Raw genomic sequence first — 21245 nt, forward strand, 5'->3', positions numbered from 1 at the left:
AAGTCGAAATCAAAAAGGCTATTAATGAGGTGCAGTCAAAACTGGGGGCACTAACGGCTAGGATAAACGAGCCAGAAGAGAGAATTAGCGATATAGAGGACCAAATGCTGGAAAATACAGAAGCTGAGAAAAAGAGAGATAAACAACTACTAGATCACAAGGGCAGAATTCGAGATATAAGCGATAGCATAAGACAAAACAACATTAGAATGATTGGGATCCCAAAAGAAGAAGAAGAAAGAGAGAGAGGGGCAGAAGGTATATTGGAGCAAATTATAGCAGAGAACTTCCCTAATGTGGGGAAGGAAACAGGCATCAAAACCCAGGAGGCACAGAGAACCCCTCTCAAAATCAATAAAAATAGGTCAACATCCCGACATCTAATACTAAAACTTATGAGTCTCAGAGACAAAGAGAAAATCTTGAAAGCAGCTCGGGAGAAGAGATATGTAACCTATAATGGTACAAACCTTAGATTGGCAACAGACCTATCCACAGAGACCTGGCAGGCCAGAAAGCACTGGCATGATATCTTCAGAGCACTAAATGAGAAAAATATGCAGCCAAGAATACTATATCCAGCTAGGCTGTCATTGAAAATAGAAGGAGAGATAAAAAGCTTCCAGGACAAACAAACACTAAAGGAATTTGCAAACACGAAACCAGCCCTCCAAGAAATATTGAAAGGGGTCCTCTAAGCAAAGAGAGAGCCTAAAAGCAGCACAGATCAGAAAGGAACACAGACAATATACAGTAACAGTCACCTTATAGGCAATACAATGGCACTAAATTCCTATCTTTCAATAGTTACCCTGAATGTAAATGGGCTAAATGCCCCGATCAAAAGACACAGGCTATCAGATTGGATTAAAAAACAAGACCCATCAATACGTTGTCTGCAAGAGACTCATTTTAGACCCAAAGACACCCCCAGATTGAAAGTGAGGGGGTGGAAAACCATTTACCATGTTAATGGACACCAAAAGAAAGCTGGGGTGGCAATCCTTATATCACACAAATTAGATTTTAAAACAAAGACTGTAATAAGAGATGAGGAAGGACACTATATCCTACTTAAGGGTCTATCCAACAAGAAGATCTAACAATTGTAAATATCTATGCCCCTAACATGGGAGCAGCCAATTATATAAGGCAATTAATAACAAAAGCAAAGAAACACATCGACAACAATACAATAATAATGGGGGACTTTAACACCCCCCTCACTGAAATGGACAGATCATCTAAGCAAAAGATCAACAAGGAAATAAAGACTTTTTTTTTTAATTTTTTATTGTTATGTTAATCACCATATATTACATCATTAGTTTTTGATGCAGTGTTCCATGATTCATTGTTTGTTCATAACACCCAGTGCACCATGCAAAACGTGCCCTCCTCAATACCCATCACCAGGCTAACCCATCCCCCCACCCCCCAACAAGGAAATAAAGACTTTAAATGACACACTGGACCAAATGGACTTCACAGACATATTCAGAACATTCCATCCCAAAGCAATGGAATACACATTCTTCTCTACTGCCCATTGAACATTCTCCAGAAGAGATCACATCCTAGGTCACAAATCAGGTCTCAACCGGTACCAAAAGATTGGGATCATTCCCTGCATATGTTCAGATGACAATGCTTTGAAACTAGAACTCAATCACAAGAGGAAACCCGGAAAGAACTCAAATACATGGAGGCTAAAGAGCATCCTACTAAGGAATGAATGGGTCAACCAGGAAATTAAAGAAGAATTAAAAAAATTCATGGAAACCAATGAAAATGAAAACACAACTGTCCAAAATCTTTGGGATACAGCAAAGGCAGGCCTGAGAGGAAAGTATATAGCAATACAAGCCTTTCTCAAGAAACAAGAAAGGTCTCAAATACACAACCTAACCCTACACCCAAAGGAGCTAGAGAAAAAACAGCAAATAAAGCCTAAACCCAGCAGGGGAAGAGAAATGATAAAGATCAGAGCAGAAATCAAAGAAATAGAACCCAAAAGAACAGTAGAAGAGATCAACGAAATTAGGAGCTGGTACTTTGAAAGAATTAACAAGATTGATAAACCCCTGGCCAGACTTATCAAAAAGAAAAGAGAAATGACCCAAATCAACAAAGTCATGAATGAAAGAGGAGAGATCACAACCAACACCAAAGAAATACAAACAATTATAAGAACATATTATGAGCAACTCTATGCCAGCAAATTAGATAACCTGGAAGAAATGGATGCATTCCTAGACATGTATCAACTACCAAAATTGAACCAGGAAGAAATAGAAAACCTGAACAGACCTATAACCACTAAGGAAATTGAAGCAGTCATCAAAAATCTCCCAAGAAACAAAAGCCCAGGGCCAGATGGCTTCCCAGAGGAATTCTACCAAACATTTAAAGAAGAATTAATACCTATTCTCCTGAAACTGTTCCAAAAATTAGAAATGGAAGGAAAACTTCCAAACTCATTGTATGAGGCCACCATTACCTTGATCCCAAAACCAGACAAAGACCCGATCAAAAAAGAAGAATTACAGACCAATATCCTTGATGAACATGGATGCAAAAATTCTCACCAAAATACTAGCCAATAGGATCCAACAGTACATTAAAAGGATTATTCACCATGACCAAGTGGGATTTATCCCTGGGCTGCAAGTTTGGTTCAACAACCACAAATCAATGTGATACAATACATTAACAAAAGAAAGAACAATAATCATATGATCCTCTCAATAGATGCAGAAAAAGCATTTGACAAAGTACAGCATCCTTTCTTGATCAAAACTCTTCAGAGTATACGGATAGAGGGTACATACCTCAATATCATAAAAGCCATCTACGAAAAACCTACAGCGAATATCATTCTCAATGGGGAAAAACTGAGAGCTTTCCCCCTAAGGTCAGGAACACGGCAGGGATGCCCACTCTCACCACTGCTATTCAACATAGTATTAGAAGTCGTAGCCACAGCAATCAGACAACAAAAAGAAATCAAAGGCATCCAAATCGGCAAAGAGGAAGTCAAACTCTCGCTCTTTGCAGATGATATGATACTGTATGTGGAAAACCCAAAAGACTCCACCCCAAAACTGCTAGAACTCATACAGGAATTCAGTCAAGTAGCAGGCTATAAAATCAATGCACAGAAATCAGTGGCATTCCTATACACCAACAACAAGACAGAAGAGAGACAAATCAAGGAGTTGATCCTATTTACAATTGCACCCAAAACCATAAGATACCTAGGAATGAATCTAACCAAAGAGGCAAAGCATCTGTACTCAGAAAACTATAAAATACTCATGAAAGAAACTGAAGAAGACACAAAGAAATGGAAAAACGTTCCATGCTCATGGACTGGAAGAACAAACATTGTGAAGATGTCAATGCTACCTAGAGCAATCTATACATTCAATGCAATCCCCATCAAATACCATCCACTTTTTTCAAAGAAGTGGAACAAATAATCCTAAAATTTGTATAGAAGCAGAAAAGACCCCGAATAGCCAGAGGAATGTTGGACAAGAAAAGCAAAGCTGGCGGCATCACAATTCCGGACTTCCAGCTCTATTACAAAGCTGTCATCATCAAGACAGTATGGTACTGGCACAAAAACAGACACACAGATCAATGGAACAGAATCGAGAGCCCAGAAATGGACCCTCAACTCTATAGTCAACTCATCTTTGACAAAGCAGGAAAGAATGTCCAGTGGAAAAAAGACAGTCTCTTCAACAAACGGTGTTGGGAAAATTGGACAGGCACATGCAGAAGAATGAAACTGGACCATTTGCTTATACCACACACAAAAACAGACTCCAAATGGTTGAAGGATCTAAACGTGAGACAGGAGTCCATCAGAATCCTAAAGGAGAACACAGGCAGCAACCTCTTCGACCTCAGCCATAGCAACTTCTTCCTAGAAACATCGCCAAAGGCAAGGGAAGCAAGGGCAAAAATGAACTATTGGGATTTCACCAAGATAAAAAGGTTTTGCACAGCAAAAGAAACAGTCCACAAAACCAAAAGACAACCAACAGAATGGGAGAAAATATCTGCAAATGACATATCATATAAAGGGCCAGTATCCAAAATCTATAAAGAACTTATCAAACTCAACACCCAAAGAACAAATAATCCAATCAAGAAATTGGCAGAAGACATGAACAGACATTTTTCCAAAGGAGACATCCATATGGCCAACAGACACATGAAAAAGGGCTCAACATCGCTCGGCATCAGGGAAATCCAAATCAAAACCTCCGTGATATACCACCTCACACCAGTCAGAATGGCTAAAATTAACAAGTCAGTAAACGACAGATGTTGGCGGGGATGCAGAGAAAGGGGAACCTTCCTACACTCTTGGTGGGAATGCAAGCTGCTGCAACACTCTGGAAAACTGTACGGAGGTTCCTCAAAAAGTTGAAAATAGAGTACCATACGATCCAGCAATTGCACTACTGGTTATTTACCCCAAAGATACAAATGTAGGGATCCGAAGGGGTACGTGCACCCCGATGTTTATAGCAGCAATGTCCACAATAGCCAAACTGTGGAAAGAGCCAAGATGTCCATCGACAGATGAATGGATAAAGAAGAAGTGGTATATATACACAATGGAATATTGCGCAGCCATCAAAATTAATGAGATCTTGCCATTTGCAACGACAGTGGATGGAACTGGAGGGTGTTATCCTGAGTGAAATAAGTCAATCAGAGAAAGACGTATCATATGACCTCATTGATATGAGGAATTCTTAATCTCAGGAAACAAACAGGGTTGCTGGAGTGGTGGGGCGTGGGAGGGATGGGGTGGCTGGGTGGTAGACATTGGGGAGGGTATGTGCTATGGTGAGCCTTGTGAATTGTGCAAGACTGTTGAATCACAGATCTGTACCTCTGAAACAAATAATGCAATATATGTTAAGAAAAAAAAAGAACATTGCAGGAGGGGAAAATGAAGGGGAGTAAATCGGAGGGCAAGACGAACCATGAGGGACGGTGGACTCTGAAAAACAAAGAGGGTTCTAGAGGGGAGTGGGTTGGGGGGATCGGTTAGCCTGGTAATGGCTATTAAAGAGGGCACGTTCTGCGTGGAGCACTGGGTGTTATGTACAAACAATGAATCATGGAACACTACATCAAAAACTAATGAAGTAATGTATGGTGATTAACCTAACAATAAAAAATTTAAAAATAAAAAAAAAGAAAAACAGGAATAGAGGAGAACTTCCTCTAGTTTATAAACAGCATGTACAAAAAACCTACACTCATATTACCCTCAAGCATGAAAGTATGAATGTTTTCCCCCTAATATCAGGGAAAATGCAAGCCTATCTGCTCTTACCATTCTTATTCAACACAATGCTGTAATTCTAGCTGATGCAATAAGGCAAGAAAAGGAAATAAAAGGCACATAGATCTGCAAGAAAGAAGTAGAGGGAGGAGTGAAGATGGCAGAGGAATAGGGGACTCTAATTTTGTGTGGCCCCTGAAATTCAGCTAGATCATCATCAAACCATTCTGAACACCTGTGAAATCAAATGGAGTTCTGAGAAAATATTGTTACAATTCTACAAATAGAAAAGCAACCACTTTTTGGAAGGTAGGAGGTGTGGCGACATGAATCAGAGGCAATATATTGGAAGATAAACTGTGGGAGAAAGGAGCCTCCACAAGCCAGGTACTGGAAAGTGTTATAAGCAGTGGAGCACAAAATCAGAAATTTTAGAAGTTTGCCTGAAAGGTGTTCAGGGTGTGAAGTGGGGGTATCCCAGGTGGGACAGCATGGTCTCAGAATCCCCAGGGTCACAAAAAGAATGGGGGTGCCTGAGTGTGGCAGATTTCCCCAAGCACTGGAGCAGGAAAGCTGGCTGCAAACAGTGAGTCCAGGTGCCGGCTTTCTGCTCAGTGTTGCCATAAACCTCAAACCACTGCACCTCTCAGCCGGGGCCCAGCAAGAGGCAAAACCCTGGAGAGACCCCCAGCCCCTGGGAGGAGTGGCGCAGGTATGTGCCATAGGAGTCTGTAAAGTTTGGAGACTCTAAATGGGGTTGTGTCCCTGAGCTAAAATTGCTCAGTCACAGGCTGAGTGAACCCAGAGTTCAGACAGAAATCAGGGAGACAAGAGTGACTGACTGCTTTTCTGTGAGGGCCCACTAAAGAGTGGGGGGGCACAAACTTTCAGCTCTGGGACTTGAGATTGGGACACCACCATTTTCATCCCCCACATTGGCTCTGGAGCCACTTGCACTGAGCCCGGGCCCCCTGGCAACGTTGGTGCAATTCTGCACGGGCAAAGACACCAGAGAATCAGTGCAACAGGCCCCTCCCCCAGAATACCAACAGGAACTTCCAGCTAATAACCAAGTTTATTGATCAAAGAGAACTACAAAACTCCAGCTCTTGGGGAAAGCAGTATTAGCATTCATGCTTTTTTCTTATTATTCTTTAGATTCTCAGTTTTATATTTTTTTCCTTTTCAGCTATTTTCTTACCTTATCAATTCTTTTTTAAGTCTTTTTTAATTCTCATTTTTACATTTACATGATATATATATTTTTCATATGTGGTTTCCTACATTGTATTCAATTTTATTTTTGTACATACATAAGTTTTTCTTTATTTCCTATTTTGGGACCAAATTTCTTCTAACAGACCAAAATACACCCAGAATCTAGTTTACTGTTCTGTTCTGTTTAACGTCTGTTTGATTTTTTTTTTTTTTTTTTTTTTTTTTTGGTTTCTGTTCTCTTCTGATTTGCTTAGTGTATATTTTTCTGGTGGTGTTGCTATTTTTGTATTTTCTCTCTCTTCTGTTCTTTTCTGGAAATCATAACAAGACAGAAGAACTCACCCCAAAAGAGAAAACAAGAGGCAGTACTCACTGCCATGGATTTAATCAATATGGATGTAAGTAAGATATCAGAACTAGAATTCAAACAACGATTAAAAAGATACTAGCTGGGCTTGAATAAAAGCATCAAAGACACTAGAGAATCCCTTACTGGAGAAATAAAACAACTAAAATCTAATCAGGTCAAAATCAAAAAGGTTATTACTGAGATGCAATCAAAACAGAGGCTCTTGGTGGCTCAGTCAGTTAAGCGTCTGCCTTCTACTCAGGTTGTGATCAAGTCCTGCATCAGGCTCCCTGCTACGTGGGGAGTCTGCTTCTCCCTCTGTCTCTGCCTCTCTCTCTCTCTGTCTTTCATGAATAAATAAATAAAATCTTTTAAAAACAAAACAAAACAAAGAACAAGAGGCTCTGCTAGGATAAACAAGGCAGAAGAGAGAGTGATATAGAAGACAAATGATGGAGAATAAGGAAGCTGAGAAAAAGATAAACAACTACTAGATCACGAAGGGAGGATCTGAGAGATCAGTGATACCATAAAGCAAAACGATATTTAACATCCCACTCATAGCAATGGACAGATCATCTAAGCAGAAGGTCAACAAGGAAACAAGGGCCTTGAATGACACACTAGACCAGATGTACTTCACAGATATATTCAGAACATTCCACCCTAAAGCAACAGAATACACATTCTTCTAGGGTGTACATGGAATATTCTCCAGAATAGATCACATACTGTGTCATAAATCAGGTCTCAACCAGTACCAAAAGACTGAGATTATACCATGCATATTATCAGACCACAATTCTTTAAAACTTGAACTCAATCACAAGAGAATATTTGGGAAGAACACAAATACATGGAGGTTAAAGAGCATCCTAATAAAGAGTGAATGGTGCAACCAGAAAATTAAAAAAGAAGTTTAAAAATTTATGGAAACAAATGAAAATGGAAACATGACAGTTTAAGACCTCTGGGATGCAGCAAAGGTGGGCCTAAGAGGGAAGTATTTAACAATACAAGCCTTTCTCAAGAAACAAGAAAAGTCTCAAAACACAACATAACCTTACACCTAAGTAGCTGCAGAAAGAACAGCAAATAAAGCTTAAATCCAGCAGGAGAAAAGAAATAATAAATATTAGAGCAGAAATCAATGAAATAGAAACCAAAAGAACAGTAGAACAGATGAACAAAACTGGTTCTTTGAAAGAATTAATAAGATCAATAAACCCTTAGCCAGATTTATCAGAAAGAAAAGAGAAATGACCCAAATAAATAAAATAATAAATGAAAGAGGAGAGATCATAACTAACACCGAGGAAATACAAACAATTATAAAAACATATTATAAGCAGCTATATGCCAACAAATTAGGCAATCTTGAAGAAATGGATGCATTTCTAGAAACATGTAAACTACCAAAACTGAAACAGGAAGAAATAGAATACATGAACAGACCCATAACCAGCAAGGAAATTGAAGCAGTAATCAAAAATCTCCCAACAAACAACAGCCCAGGGCCAGATGGCCTCCAGGGGAATTCTACCAAACATTTAAGGAAGAATTAATACCTATTCTTCTGAAGCTGTTTCAAAAAAATAGAAATGGAGGAAAAACTTCCAAACTCATTCTATGAGGCTAGCATTACCCTGATCCCAAAAGTAGATAAAGATCCCAACAAAAAGGAGAATTACAGATCAATATCCCTGATGAACATGGATGCCAAAATTCTCACCAAGATACTAGCCAATAGGATCCCACAGTCCATTAAAAGAATTATTCACCATGACCAAGTGGGATTTATTCCTGGACTGCAAGGGTGGTTCAACATTTGCAAATCAATTAAGGTAATACACCACATTAATAAAAGAAAGGACAAGAACCATATAATCCTCTCAATAGATGCAGTAAAAGCATTTGACAAAATATAGAATCCTTTTCTGATTAAAACTCTAGGGTTAGAAGGAATATACTGCAAGCCATATAAAAAAAGCCCACAGCAAATATTCTCAGTGGGGAAAAACTGAGGGCTTTCCCCCTAAGGTCAGGAACACAGCAGGGATGTCCACTCTCACACTGTTGTTCAATATGGTACTAGAAGTCCTAACCTCAGCAATCACACAAGGAAAAGAAATGAAAGGCATCCAGATCAGCAAAGAAGAAATCAAACTTTCACTCTTCGCAGATGACATGATATTCCATGTGGAAAACCCAAAAGAGTCTACCCCAAAATTGTTAGAACTCATACAGGAATTCAGCAAAGTCACAGGATATAAAATCAATGCACAGAAATCAGTTGCATTTCTATACACTAACAATGAGACAGAAGAAAGAGAAATCAATGAATCGATCCCATTTACAAATGCATCAAAAACCTAGGAAAAAACCTAACCAAGGAGGTAAAGGATCTGTACTCTAAAAACTACAGACCACTTATGAAAGAGATTGAGGAAGACACAAAGAAATGGAAAAACTTTCCATGCTCATGGATTAGAAGAACAAATATTGCTAAAATGTCTATGCTACCTAGAGCAATCTACACATTTAATGAAATCCCTATCAAAATACCATCAACATTTTTCACAGAGCTGGAACAAATAATCCTAAAATTTGTATGGAATCAGAAAAGATCCCGAATAGCCAGAGGAATATTGAAAAAGAAAACTAAAGCTGGTGGCATCACAATTCTCGACTTCAAGCTGTATTGCAAAGCTGTCATCATCAAGACAGTATGGTACTGTCACAAAAACAGATGACACATAGATCAGTGGAACAGAATAGAGAACCCAGAAATGGACCCTCAACACTATGGTCAACTAATCTTCGACAAAGCAGGAAAGAATATCCAATGGAAAAAAGACAGTCTCTTCAACAAATGGTGTTGGGAAAATTGGACAGCCACATGCAGAAGAATGAGACTGGACCATTTTCTTACACCACACACAAAAATAAACTCAAAATGGATGAAAGACCTCAATGTGAGACAGGAACCCAGCAAAATCCTAGAGGAGAACAGAGGCAGCAACCTCTTTGACCTCAGCTGCAGCAACTTTTTGCTAGGCACATCTTCAAAGGCAAGGGAAAGAAAAGCAAAAATGAACTATTGGGACTTCATCAAGATAAAATCTTTTGCACAGCAAAGGGAACAGTTGACAAAACCAAAAGACAACCAAAAGAATGGGAGAAGATATTTTATCAGATAAAGGGCTAGTATCCAAAATCTATGAAGAACTTATCAAACTCAACACCCATAAGAACCAGAAAATCCAGTCAAGAAATGGGTAGAAGACATGAACAGACATTTCTCCAAAGAAGACATACAAATGGCCAATAGACACATGAAAAAATGCTCAACATCATTCAGCATCAGGGAAGTACAAATCAAAACCATAGCACCTCACACCTGTCAGAATGGCTGAAATTAACAAGTCAGGAAATGACAGATGTTGGTGAGGATATAGAGAAAGGGAAACCCTCTAACACTGCTGGTGGGAATGCAAACTGGTACAGCAACTCTGGAAAACAGTATGGAGGTTCCTCAAAAAGTAAAAAATAGAGCTACCCTATGACCCAGCAATTGCACTACTGGGTATTTACCCAAAGGATACAAACATAGTGATCCCAAGGGGCACCTACAACCCAATGTTTATAGCAACCATGTCCACAATAGCCAAACTATGGAAAGAGTCCAGATGTCCATCGACAGATGAATGGATAAAGATGTGGTACATATATACAATGGAGTATTACTCAGCCATCACAAAAAAAAAAAGAAGAAATTTTACCATTTGTAATGACGTGGATGGAACTAGACGGTATTATGTTAAGCAAAATAAGTCAGTCAGAGAAAGACATTTATCATATGATTTCACTCATATGTGGAATTTAAGAAACAAAACAGGATCATAGGGGAAGGGAGGGAAAAATAGGACAAAATCAGAGAAGGAGACAAACCATAAGAGACTTTTAACTATAGAAAACAAACTGAGCGTTGCTGGAAGGGAGGTAGGTGGGGGAATAGGGTAACTGGGTGATGGGCATTAAGGAGGGCATGTGACGTAATGAGTACCAGGTGTTATACGCAACTGATGAATCACTGAGCTCTACCTCTGAAACTAATAATATGCTATATGTTAATAAATGAATTTATTTTATTTTTTTAAAGATTTTATTTATTTGACAGAGAGAGACACAGTGAGAGAGGGAATACAAGCAGGGGGAGTAGGAGAGGGAGAAGCAGGCTTCCCGCTGAGCAGGGAGCCCGATGCGGGGCTCGATCCCAGGACCCTGGGATCATGACCTAAGCTGAAGGCAGACATTTAACGACTGAGCCACCCAGGTGACCCAATAAATGAATTTAAATTCAAAAATTAAATTGGTAAAAAAATGAAAGAAGTAAAACTGTCCCTATTTGCAGATTATGTGATTATCTACATAGAAAATCCCAAGTAACCAACAACAACCAAAAACTCACAGAACCAAAAAGAGACCAATAAATTCCTCATTTTGTTTAAGTGAATCTAAATTGGGTTTCTGTCACATGTAACTGGAAGAGTCATCTTTATTAATTTACCCATCAAATATTTATTGAATGCCTAAAATTTGCCAGTAACTGTTCTAGACAATAATGATGCATCAGCAAACAAAACAAAGTTCTTACTCTTAAGGGTGGTGGTAAGAGATGTAAAAAGTTAAAACAGATTAAAGAGAAAAATTGAGGGGTGCTATTTTAGAAAATGCAGTAAGGGAAGACCTCTTTGATAGGATACCTCATAAAATGGGGATTTAGCCAAGGGGGTATCTAAGGAGGAGTGTTCCAGGCAGTGGAAAAAATCCAACACTGGAACACGCATAGTATGTTCAAGAAAAAGCAAGGGTGCTGATGTGGTTGCAGAAGAGTAAGGGAAAGAGGAGCAGGTGGTGAGCCAGAGAGGACCCTGTGCCAGATCATGCAGTTCCTTGTAGTCCATGTAAGAACTTGAAATTTTACCTGGAGTGAACTAGGAAGCACTGAAGAATTTGAGCAAAGGAGCGACCTGAGAGTGTTTATGTTTAGTCCTGACCAGTTCAACAGATAAACACAGCAACTGGCTCTCTGAGATCTAGAGCAACCCAAACCTGCCACTTCTTTCTTTTCTATTTCAAAACCCTTCTATGTCCTCTTCCATCCTTTGTTCTTTCTTCCTTCTGAGAGAAAACTTCCTCTACCCCTTCACAGGACCAACCTCCAGCAAATCCATGGGCACTTTCCTTCCTGTGAATAAATTACTTTCCCAACCTCCTCCCCCACCCCCACTCCCCACCTGCAGCAAAAGCTTGCAGTCTGTTTAAATCATTAACTATATATTGGAGGGTGGCAGGAGATTGTGTAAACTTTCAGCGTAAACTTAGCCCAGAACTCCTGCTCCTCCCTCTGGAATGTCTCCACCAATCCAAGAAAGGCCCTCTGGGTGTGCCTTCTTCCAATTGTCAGACTACTACTTCTCCCTCTTCTTTTGGCTATGGCCAGGACTAACGCAGAAGTGAGAGTTCAAGTTTGAGGGCAGCTCTTCTAGGAAACTGGTCTGCCATCACCTCCGGCTGTGTCGAAATCTGTCACTTTAGTGAGTACTACCTTATCTGTCTCCTATGTAAGATTTGCTGGTCTGGCATGCGCAGTTTTGAGCAAAAATAACAAACAAGCGACCAAAACCAACAGGTCAAAAATGCTCTCATGGAAATCTTGGGCAACCAAAGTGTTTCTATCAGAATTTCTCAGCTGTTGTGTAATTCTATCTAGTAAGTGGCCAGGAGTATGTACACACAAAAAGCTGTAAACATAGCAACTAAGTTTTTCATTTTAAGTCTTTTGGTACCATGTAATTTTTTAAAAAACTATGTGCATGTGTTAACTTGGTAAAATGTCTTGGGAAAAAATTTAATTGGGTCCAAGGAGCAGCTGAGTTTTGCTCAGTAGCAGACTGGAATCCATCTTCTGCATCATCTGAAAAGTATGCATACTATGTCTAGGGAAATTTCGGGGAACATATACATGAAAATCCAAGGAAATAATCCTGGGGTAGGCTCTCGCCATGAAATGGTCAAGAGAAGCTCCAAAAATTCTGTATAGAAGTTTTGTGTAGGGTCTTGTTAGGGCTGGGGAGAATAGTAGGGGCTTCACCTTGCTTTGAGGCTATATATGCTAAGCTAATGCTATTACTTGGATTACTTGGTGGGAGAGACACTTACGGAGATGTAAGGAGGCTAAAACCTCCTCTGTACTGCTGTTATATGGATGTAGAGGTTGCATTTCAGATGAGACCTTAAATACTTTCAAGCCCAGCTGACCAGCGTGGTTCTTTCTTTCTTAGAAGAGTTTTCTGTGGCTCAGTACAAACATCTGAACTCATATCTCAGCTCTTTCACCTACAAAGAATATTGGAAACCTGGGAAATAGATGTTGGGAAGTGCTAAGATAATTGAAAAAATTTTTGTTGAGGAGAAGGCAATCTTATTATCTCTGATCAGGAGGATGCTGATATTTTCTTTTTGGTAGAACAGAATGGTTAGGCTCATTTTAAGCTCCAAATGACTGTGTATAGTTGAAGGATTCTAAATGTGGTGGAGGAAGTTTCAAAATTTCATCTTAACTGCACAATAATGGAAACAATTCAAATGACATCAATAGGGGACTGGCTTAAGAAATTATGGTGCACTTGTTCACTGGAATGCCATGCAGCTCTTTAAAAAGAAAACGTAAAACAAAAACAAAACAAAATGAGAAAGATCCTCATGTGTTGACATGGACGGACCTTCAAGAATTTGTTGTAAAAAAAGTTTTTTTAAATGGGAAGAATAGTGTGTATTCTAGGCTACCTGTTGTGTCAAAGTGGTGGAGAAATAAGAATCTATAGTCATTTGCTTAAATACATGGAAAGAAATCCTGAAAAGAGATATAGAAGTCATCATAGTTCCTGGAGGGAGTAGGTTGGGATGAAACTGGGCAGCTGTGAGATGGGGGTAGGAGGGGGCAGATTTTTTTTTTTTTAGAGAGGGTGGAGAGGCAGATAGAGAGGGAGAGAGAGAATCTTAAGCAGTCTCCATGCCCCGCGTGGAGCCTGACGCAGGGCCGGACCTCACAACCCTGAGATCATGACTTGAGCCAAAATCAAGAGTCAGGCTCTTAACAGACTGAGCCACCCCAGGCAGGGCAGGGGGGGCAGTTTTTCACTGTAATTTTTATGGTTTTGGAACCATTTGAAGACATTCTCTAAAAAATTAAAAATAAAGAGAAAAGTTACAACACTAAAAACATAATTTTAAGTACTATTTAACTTCTTCCTTCAGCTGAAGGAAACCTGATGCTAATTCTATAGGGGAGATAACTCCCAAATGTGTGGGCTGTAACTTGCCAGCAAACGACAGAGAGGGGTAGTTCCCTCTCTCCTCCACCCCCACTGCCAAACAAGACAACAGTGAGGGGCAGTACTTTACTAATCCTGAACCCTTAGAAAAGTCTTGTCTGGGGAACCCTTCACCTCAATTTTCCTGTATTTTAATGTTTCATATCATCCAGTTCTGAGCTATTATCAATATAGATCAGCACTGTCCACAAGAATGTTCTGCAATGATAGAAATGTTCTGTGTCTGCAGTTACCTATATGCAGTGGCTACTAGTCACATGTGGCTGTTAAGCCCTTGAAATGCAGCTAGTATGACTAAGAACTTATTTTTAAATAGTATTTGAATTAATTTAAATTTATATAGCCATATTTGAAGAGTGTAGGTAGTCATATCAATCTGCTTAAGCAACAGAGGCACTTCTCAGGTCTACTATAACTCTGAGCTATTGAAATAAACCATATACAAAGTTCTTCCTTCTGAAAACATCATTTATTCATTCAACAAATAAGCACATACTGTGGGCCAAACACTATGTTATTTCCCAGGGATAGTACCATGAACATAACAGACAAAACACCCACCCTCACAAAGCCTACATTCTAGCACCAGAGATCAGCAAACTACAGCCCATGAGTTAAATCCAGCCCTCTATCTGTTTTATACAGGCTGCAAACCAAGAATGGTTTTTATTTTACATTTTCGAATATTTGAAAAAAGTCGAAAGAGGAATACTGATTCATGACATATGAAAATTACATGAGGGGCGCCTCGGTGACATAGTCATTTGAGCATCCAACTCTTTTTTTTTTTTTTTAAAGATTTTATTTATTTATTTGACAGAGAGAGAGAGAGAGAGCACAGGTAGGCAGAGCGGCAGGCAGAGCAGCAGGCAGAGGGAGAGGGAGAAGCAGACTCCCCGCCGAGCAGAGAGCCCGATGTGGGGCTCGATCCCAGGACCCTGGGCTGAAGGCAGACGCTTAATGACTGAGCCACCCAGGTGCCCCGAGCATCCAACTCTTGGTTTCGGTTCAGATCATGATCTCAGGGTCATGAGATCAAGCCCTGTGTCATGCTTCACCCTCAGTGTGGAGTATGCTTGAGATTCTCTCTCTTCTTCTTTCTCTGGCCCTCCCCCCTGTGCACTCTCTCTCTCAAATAAATAAATCTTAAAAAAAAAAAAGGAAAATTACATGAAATTCAAGTTTCAGTATCCATAAATAGGTTTTGTTTGGAACACAGCCATGCCCATTTAATCATGTATTGTCTGTCAATGGCTGCTATCTCAACCAGAGTTGAGGTAAGCATTGCCACAGAGACCATATGGTCCACAAAGCCATATTTATTATCTGGACCTTTACAGAAAAAGTTTGCCGACCTCTATTCCAGTGGGTGGGTAGTAATATGCAAGACACCATGATAAGCACTTTGCCTGCATTATCTCATCTAATCTTCGGGACAACTCTCTGATAGAGGTTCTATTAGTCACTACGTTGGTAAAATGGGAAACTAGGGTCTGAGAATGTGCATTTCTAACCAGCTTCCAGGTGATGCTGACCTGCTGTCTCACAGATCCCCACCTCTGGATCAGTGATTCTCAACCTTGATTACACATTAGCATCCTCTGAGGAAATTTTAACAAAAAATATGATGCCCTGGCCCCACCCCCAGAGATTCTGATTTAATTGGTCTAAGCCCCAGGCATTGGTATTTTTTTTAAAGATTTTATTTATTTATTTGAGAGAGAGAGAATGAGAGATAGAGAGCACGAGAGGGAAGAGGGTCAGAGGGAGAAGCAGACTCCCTGCTGAGCAGGGAGCCCGATGCGGGACTCGATCCCGGGACTCCAGGATCATGACCTGAGCCGAAGGCAGTCGCTTAACCAACTGAGCCACCCAGGCTCCCAGGCATTGGTATTTTTTTAAAAAGCTTTCCTAGTGATCCAAATATACAGCCAGGGTTGGGAATCACTGCTCTACTGAATCCTATTGAACTTTAGTAAAGAGAACATTGAAATGGGAATCCAAAGACATGAGTTCTAGTCCTTATCCTGACATGACCTATTGAAGCGAGTTGCTTCCCCTCTCTGGTGCTCCATTTTTTTTGCAGGTGAAAAATGAGGAGCTCAAACCAGATGATCTCAAAGAGCCCAAGCTCAGTGACTTGTCAGGTCTTCACATAAAAAGGTGGGACGGTCAGAAGAAGTACCCAGATCTCCCAGTGCATTGGGTACAGCAAGATGATGCCCAAACACCAGGCCAGTTTAGGATAAAACTTATGGGTGACATCCATTATTTGGCAATGCATCAGTATAGAAACTCTTCTACATAGCCACGCTGCCTTACGTACCACACAGTTAGAGTTGCAGTTAAAAATGATTTAATGATAGGGCATCTGGGTGGCTCAGTTGGTTAAGCGTCCCACTCTTGATTGCAGCTTAGGTCATGATCTCAGTGTTGTGAGATCCAGCCCCGCATTAGGTTCCATGTGTGGAGCTTGCTTAAGATTCTCTCTCTCCCTTTTCTTCTGTCCCTCCCCACTCCCTCTATAAAAAAATGATTTAATGATTGTGAGAGTAGTATTTCATTGTAGGAAATTTGGAAATTACAGAAAGTATGAAGAAGAGAACCCTATAATCTCTAGAACCATGTTTTTAACAACCTTGTTTATGAGATCTCAGCCAAGTAAATGACATCGTGATCAAATGATTTCCCACAGAAGCAGGGATGGCTAGGTGGCCTGGAGGGTCCTCCCCCACAAAAATCCCAAAGGTTAAAGCCCTGTTACGACATCTCTGGTAAATGCAGCTCCAAGTCTGGACTAGAAGGTTGTGTGGGCTCCTATTGGGAGCATGGGAACTACAGCCTATAAATGAAATGAGTTTTGACAGTTCTTTCATGCCTAATTGGTACTAGGTTACTCTATTACTTCACTTATGGATTACCCACTGTGGAAAGTTCTCCTTAACATGTCTGTACAACTTTTGAAATGCAGATGAAAGATATTAGATATCTTTGCTTTCACTGAGAGTAACTGGGTGACCCAGACCATTACTTCTTTAGAAATGCATATGGGAAACAATAGCATATGGTACATAGTCAGGAAAATGGGCTAGGACCAGACAGTTCTAGGTTCAAATCCAACCGATGCCTTTGTTGTGTACTGAATGTTTAGTGTCTCCCTCCAAATTCATATGTTGAAACCCTAACCCCCAAAGTGTGATGGTATTTAGAGGTGGGGTCTTTGGGAGGTAATTAGGTTTAGATGAGGTCATAAAGGTGAGACCCCAATGATGGGATTAGTATCCTAATAGAAGAGGAAGAGAAACCAGGGCTCTCACTCTCTCTATCACGTGAGGACATAAAGAGAACGTGGTCATCTGCAAGTCAGGAACAGAGCCCATACCGGGGAACTGAATTGGCTAGCACTTGATCTTGGACTTCCCAGCCTCTGGAACTGTGAGAAATAAAGGTCTGTTGTTTAAGCCATCCTGTTTATAGTATTTTGCTATGGTTGCCAGAGTTCACTAAGACAGACTCTTATTAGTCATTTTTTCTTTCTGTAAACAGATGATAATATCCACTTCACAGAGTTACTCTGAAGATTTAGTGATAATTTGTATGTAAGTAAAGCACTGAGTACAGTGTTCAAAACATATTGAGTGCTCAGAGAATGGCACTTGTATGATGATTATAAATAATAATAATAAAACTTAGCTACTTTGGGGTATGGCTACCTTTAGGACAGAGACAAATGCATGTCCTTTTGCTTATCTTTTAGATGGATTGGTTTCTGTGGAAATCCTGAGGGTTAACACATCCAGCAAGACTGATGCTAGCTCTTTTCACCATGGAGACATTACTTCGTGCCAAGTGTTTTCGGCACCTAGCAATCCCTGGTTCTGTGAGAGTACTGTATAAAGATTATAGAACAGTGCTCCCTCAGAATTTTTCCAACTATGAATCCATGAAACAGGAATTCAAACTGGAGATTCCAGAGTATTTCAACTTTGCTAAAGATGTCCTGGACCAATGGACCAATATGGAAAAGGTATGGAGCAAGGGCCAGTCCAACTACAGTTTCTCAGATGGAAGTGATTTTGCCCCCAGGGCAAATGTCTGCAAACAATTTTGGCCAGGGATGCTGCTATGTATCCTCTAATATACAGGACAGTCCCCCATAGCAAAGAATTATCTGGCTCAACATGTTAATGGTTCCATAGTTGAGAAAGCCTGGGTTATAAAAATGTATGATTATAGATTAACTTCTTAAAAAAAAACACAAAAAGTAGTAGTATGAAGGTCAGAAATGGTCAGAAATGGTAGGGAATGAGGCATAGATATAGCATTGAGAGAACATAGAGGGATGTAAGAATTCTAACTTTTTGGAAAGAAAAACAATCAGGCTAAATGAGAAATGACATGGCTCCCAACAGCTAGAAATTAAAGACCCCAGAGTTATTTCCAAATATCCCAAGTGTGTCCTAACTAACCAAATATCCCATGTGTGTGACCTGTGAATTTTCTTCTGAAAACATATTCCACTGGGTCAGTTAAAATAGAATTAAGCTGTGTAATGACCTTTAAATCATCTGGTTTGTCTTTCTTCAGGCTGGGAAGAGACCGTCCAATCCAGCCTTCTGGTGGATAAATGGAAATGGAGAAGAAGTGAGATGGAGTTTTGAGGAACTGGGATCTTTGTCTAGGAAATTTGCCAATATACTTACAGAAGCCTGTTCCCTGCAAAGAGGAGATCGAGTAATTGTGATTCTGCCCAAGATCCCAGAATGGTGGCTTGCAAATGTGGCCTGTTTGCGAACAGGTTGGTAGTGTTTGCAATCTGATTACATTTAAAGTAGGCTGAATGGGAGATCTTCCAAAACATCTAAGTAATCATGAGACATTTATTTGGGCAAATTATTTGAGGAACTGTACACAATATAGTATTATTCTCAGGACCTTAGAAATGTGTTGGAAACACACCATATCTTTTGACCTAAACTATGAGTTGGGTTTTTCATAATGAAATAGGTTTATTAACCAAATGCCAATCAACAATTGAATACCCTCATACCTACCACTCTTCTCTTCCTATAGACCCATGGTCATCTGAAACTCAATTCAGCCACAAACTCAAAGTTCTTGTTTCATGCCTTTATTTCTCTCATGGTTTTTATTGCCATTCATCTGGTGCCCAAAGCAAGCAGCTGCTACTCCTCCTTCCAAATCAGTCCCTACATCTTGTAAATTTGACTTCCTACATGTCCCCAGAGTCCCTCTTCTTCTCTAATCCCATTGCCATTGCCTTACTTCACGTTTACCACCTCCTGAATGGATTTGCCCAAAAGTCTCCCTAATTCTGATCCTCTGTGTGCCCACACCTTACTCCAATCCAATTCATCCTCCATAGCTAGTGTTCTTTCTAGAACATTTTATCCTGTCAATATGTTGCTTGACATTATTTAATAACTCTCCATTGCCTACCAGGTAAAATTTGAACTCTTTAGATGTGTCATGGAAGGTCTGAGCTATCCTCCCTTCATTGTTTTCATACTCTCTGCTCCAGCTATATCAAGTGATTTCCTATAAGGTTCATAACCTTTCTCATTTCCTGGATTTTGTGCACACTATTTCCTGTGCTTGGAAAGCCTTTCCCTCACATCTAACCACCTGGACAACTTCTATTAGATTTTCAGGTCTCAACTCTAATGTCACTTCTCAGGCAACCCACCCTGATGTCCCAATTCAGGTGCATTCTTTTTTGACCTCCCCTAGAACACATGTATGTATTTATATTTTAACCTGTACTATATTGCCTGAGTATATTATTTGTTATAAATTTGTCATTTCCCTAGGACTATGTATGTCCCTAAAAGCCAATGACTATGAGATAGCCATGTCTGTACCTCCAATTATTGGCATATAGTAAATGCTCAGTAAAATATTTGTTGAATTAATTAATATCCCCACTGTTGTAATAAATCATTATATTGAGTAAACACTCTTAATTCATAATTACTTGCATTTGAGAGTTACATGTTCTCATATCATATGTACCTATAAATTGTACACTGGAGTAGCAGAGCCCACTTTTACAGAGTTTTTTTTAGACTAATAGAATAGAATTTTAGAATAATAGCTTTCATGAATTCTGCTTAAGCTCACTGTCTTAGTAAAGGGGCAACATGTTGGACTGCCAGGACCAGAAATCCATTCATATTAGTTCAATAAGGAAGGAGAATGGTTGAATATCTACTGGACATTCTACAGGAATCTACAGGGGAAAAAAAGTGCAGTGGCTTCTTTCTCTATTTCTTTTGCTCTGAAGCCATAGGGCCTCTTGTCTCTGTCTCCCTTAAGCATCTGTTCCTTTGACTTCTGTTTTCTGCTAACACATGATTTCTTTGCTCTCCTTCATTTTGGCTGACATGTGGCTTGGTTTGCTACACAGATGCCTTAGGTCCTAACTGTATGTCCCAGGCCACTCAGTCTCTTAAGTCAAATACTTGAGGCAGAATCTAACTGGCATGGCTTGGGTTGGGCCAGTCAGACGTGGTCAGAGGCAGGTTCATCTGATACAAACATGGTTATTGGGGCTGCTGAAAGGAAGGCAGATTCTCTTAGAAGGGAGAATGAGCGGGGGAGAGTAAATGGTAAGTCTAATATACTAACAATGCTGAAAATAAGCATTATTTACCACCTAGAGGGTGGGTGGATGGGCTAGGCTTTCAAATCTCGTTGCCAAATTAAATTATGGAAGTTATTTCTTTTGTCCACCAAACAAACTTCTGGAAAAACTTTGTCTTCTCATGTAGCTCTGTTAATAGGGAGAGAAGGGGCTACTAGCACCAGAGTCTTTTGACCCTTCATGCAAGTGTATATATTGGTAATATCATTTTGTTCACCCTGTATCATCAACACGGTAATGAGAGGCCTCCCCCAAGATTTACACTTGATATTAGCCAACAGGCTGAGAAGCGATGTCCTC

General features: G+C 39.9%; 1 protein-coding gene and 1 long non-coding RNA gene across 3 annotated transcripts in view; one reads left to right on the forward strand and one right to left on the reverse strand.

The window, feature by feature from the left end:
* The window catches only part of LOC141371665 (uncharacterized), a 31552-nt gene that overhangs the window by 5733 nt on the left and 4574 nt on the right, over positions 1–21245 (reverse strand). The window lies entirely within an intron of this gene.
* Positions 1–21245, forward strand: part of ACSM3 (acyl-CoA synthetase medium chain family member 3) — a 40298-nt gene that overhangs the window by 1922 nt on the left and 17131 nt on the right. Inside the window, exons 1-4 of one of the 2 annotated variants that reach the window (XM_073887952.1) lie at positions 17614–17729; positions 17828–17880; positions 18039–18308; positions 18869–19079. In XM_073887952.1, the coding sequence (XP_073744053.1) occupies positions 18090–18308; positions 18869–19079 (430 nt within the window). In that variant the 5' untranslated portion in view covers positions 17614–17729; positions 17828–17880; positions 18039–18089. Of the gene's footprint in view, positions 1–12387; positions 12482–17613; positions 17730–17827; positions 17881–18038; positions 18309–18868; positions 19080–21245 lie in introns of those variants that run through there. The other variant, XM_025855421.2, reaches the window with a different exon arrangement.

The sequence above is a fragment of the Callorhinus ursinus genome, unplaced genomic scaffold (assembly GCF_003265705.2).
Source record: "Callorhinus ursinus isolate GAN/ISIS: 27379988/994484 unplaced genomic scaffold, GSC_fseal_2.0 scaffold85, whole genome shotgun sequence".
Taxonomy (NCBI): Eukaryota; Metazoa; Chordata; class Mammalia; order Carnivora; family Otariidae; genus Callorhinus; species Callorhinus ursinus.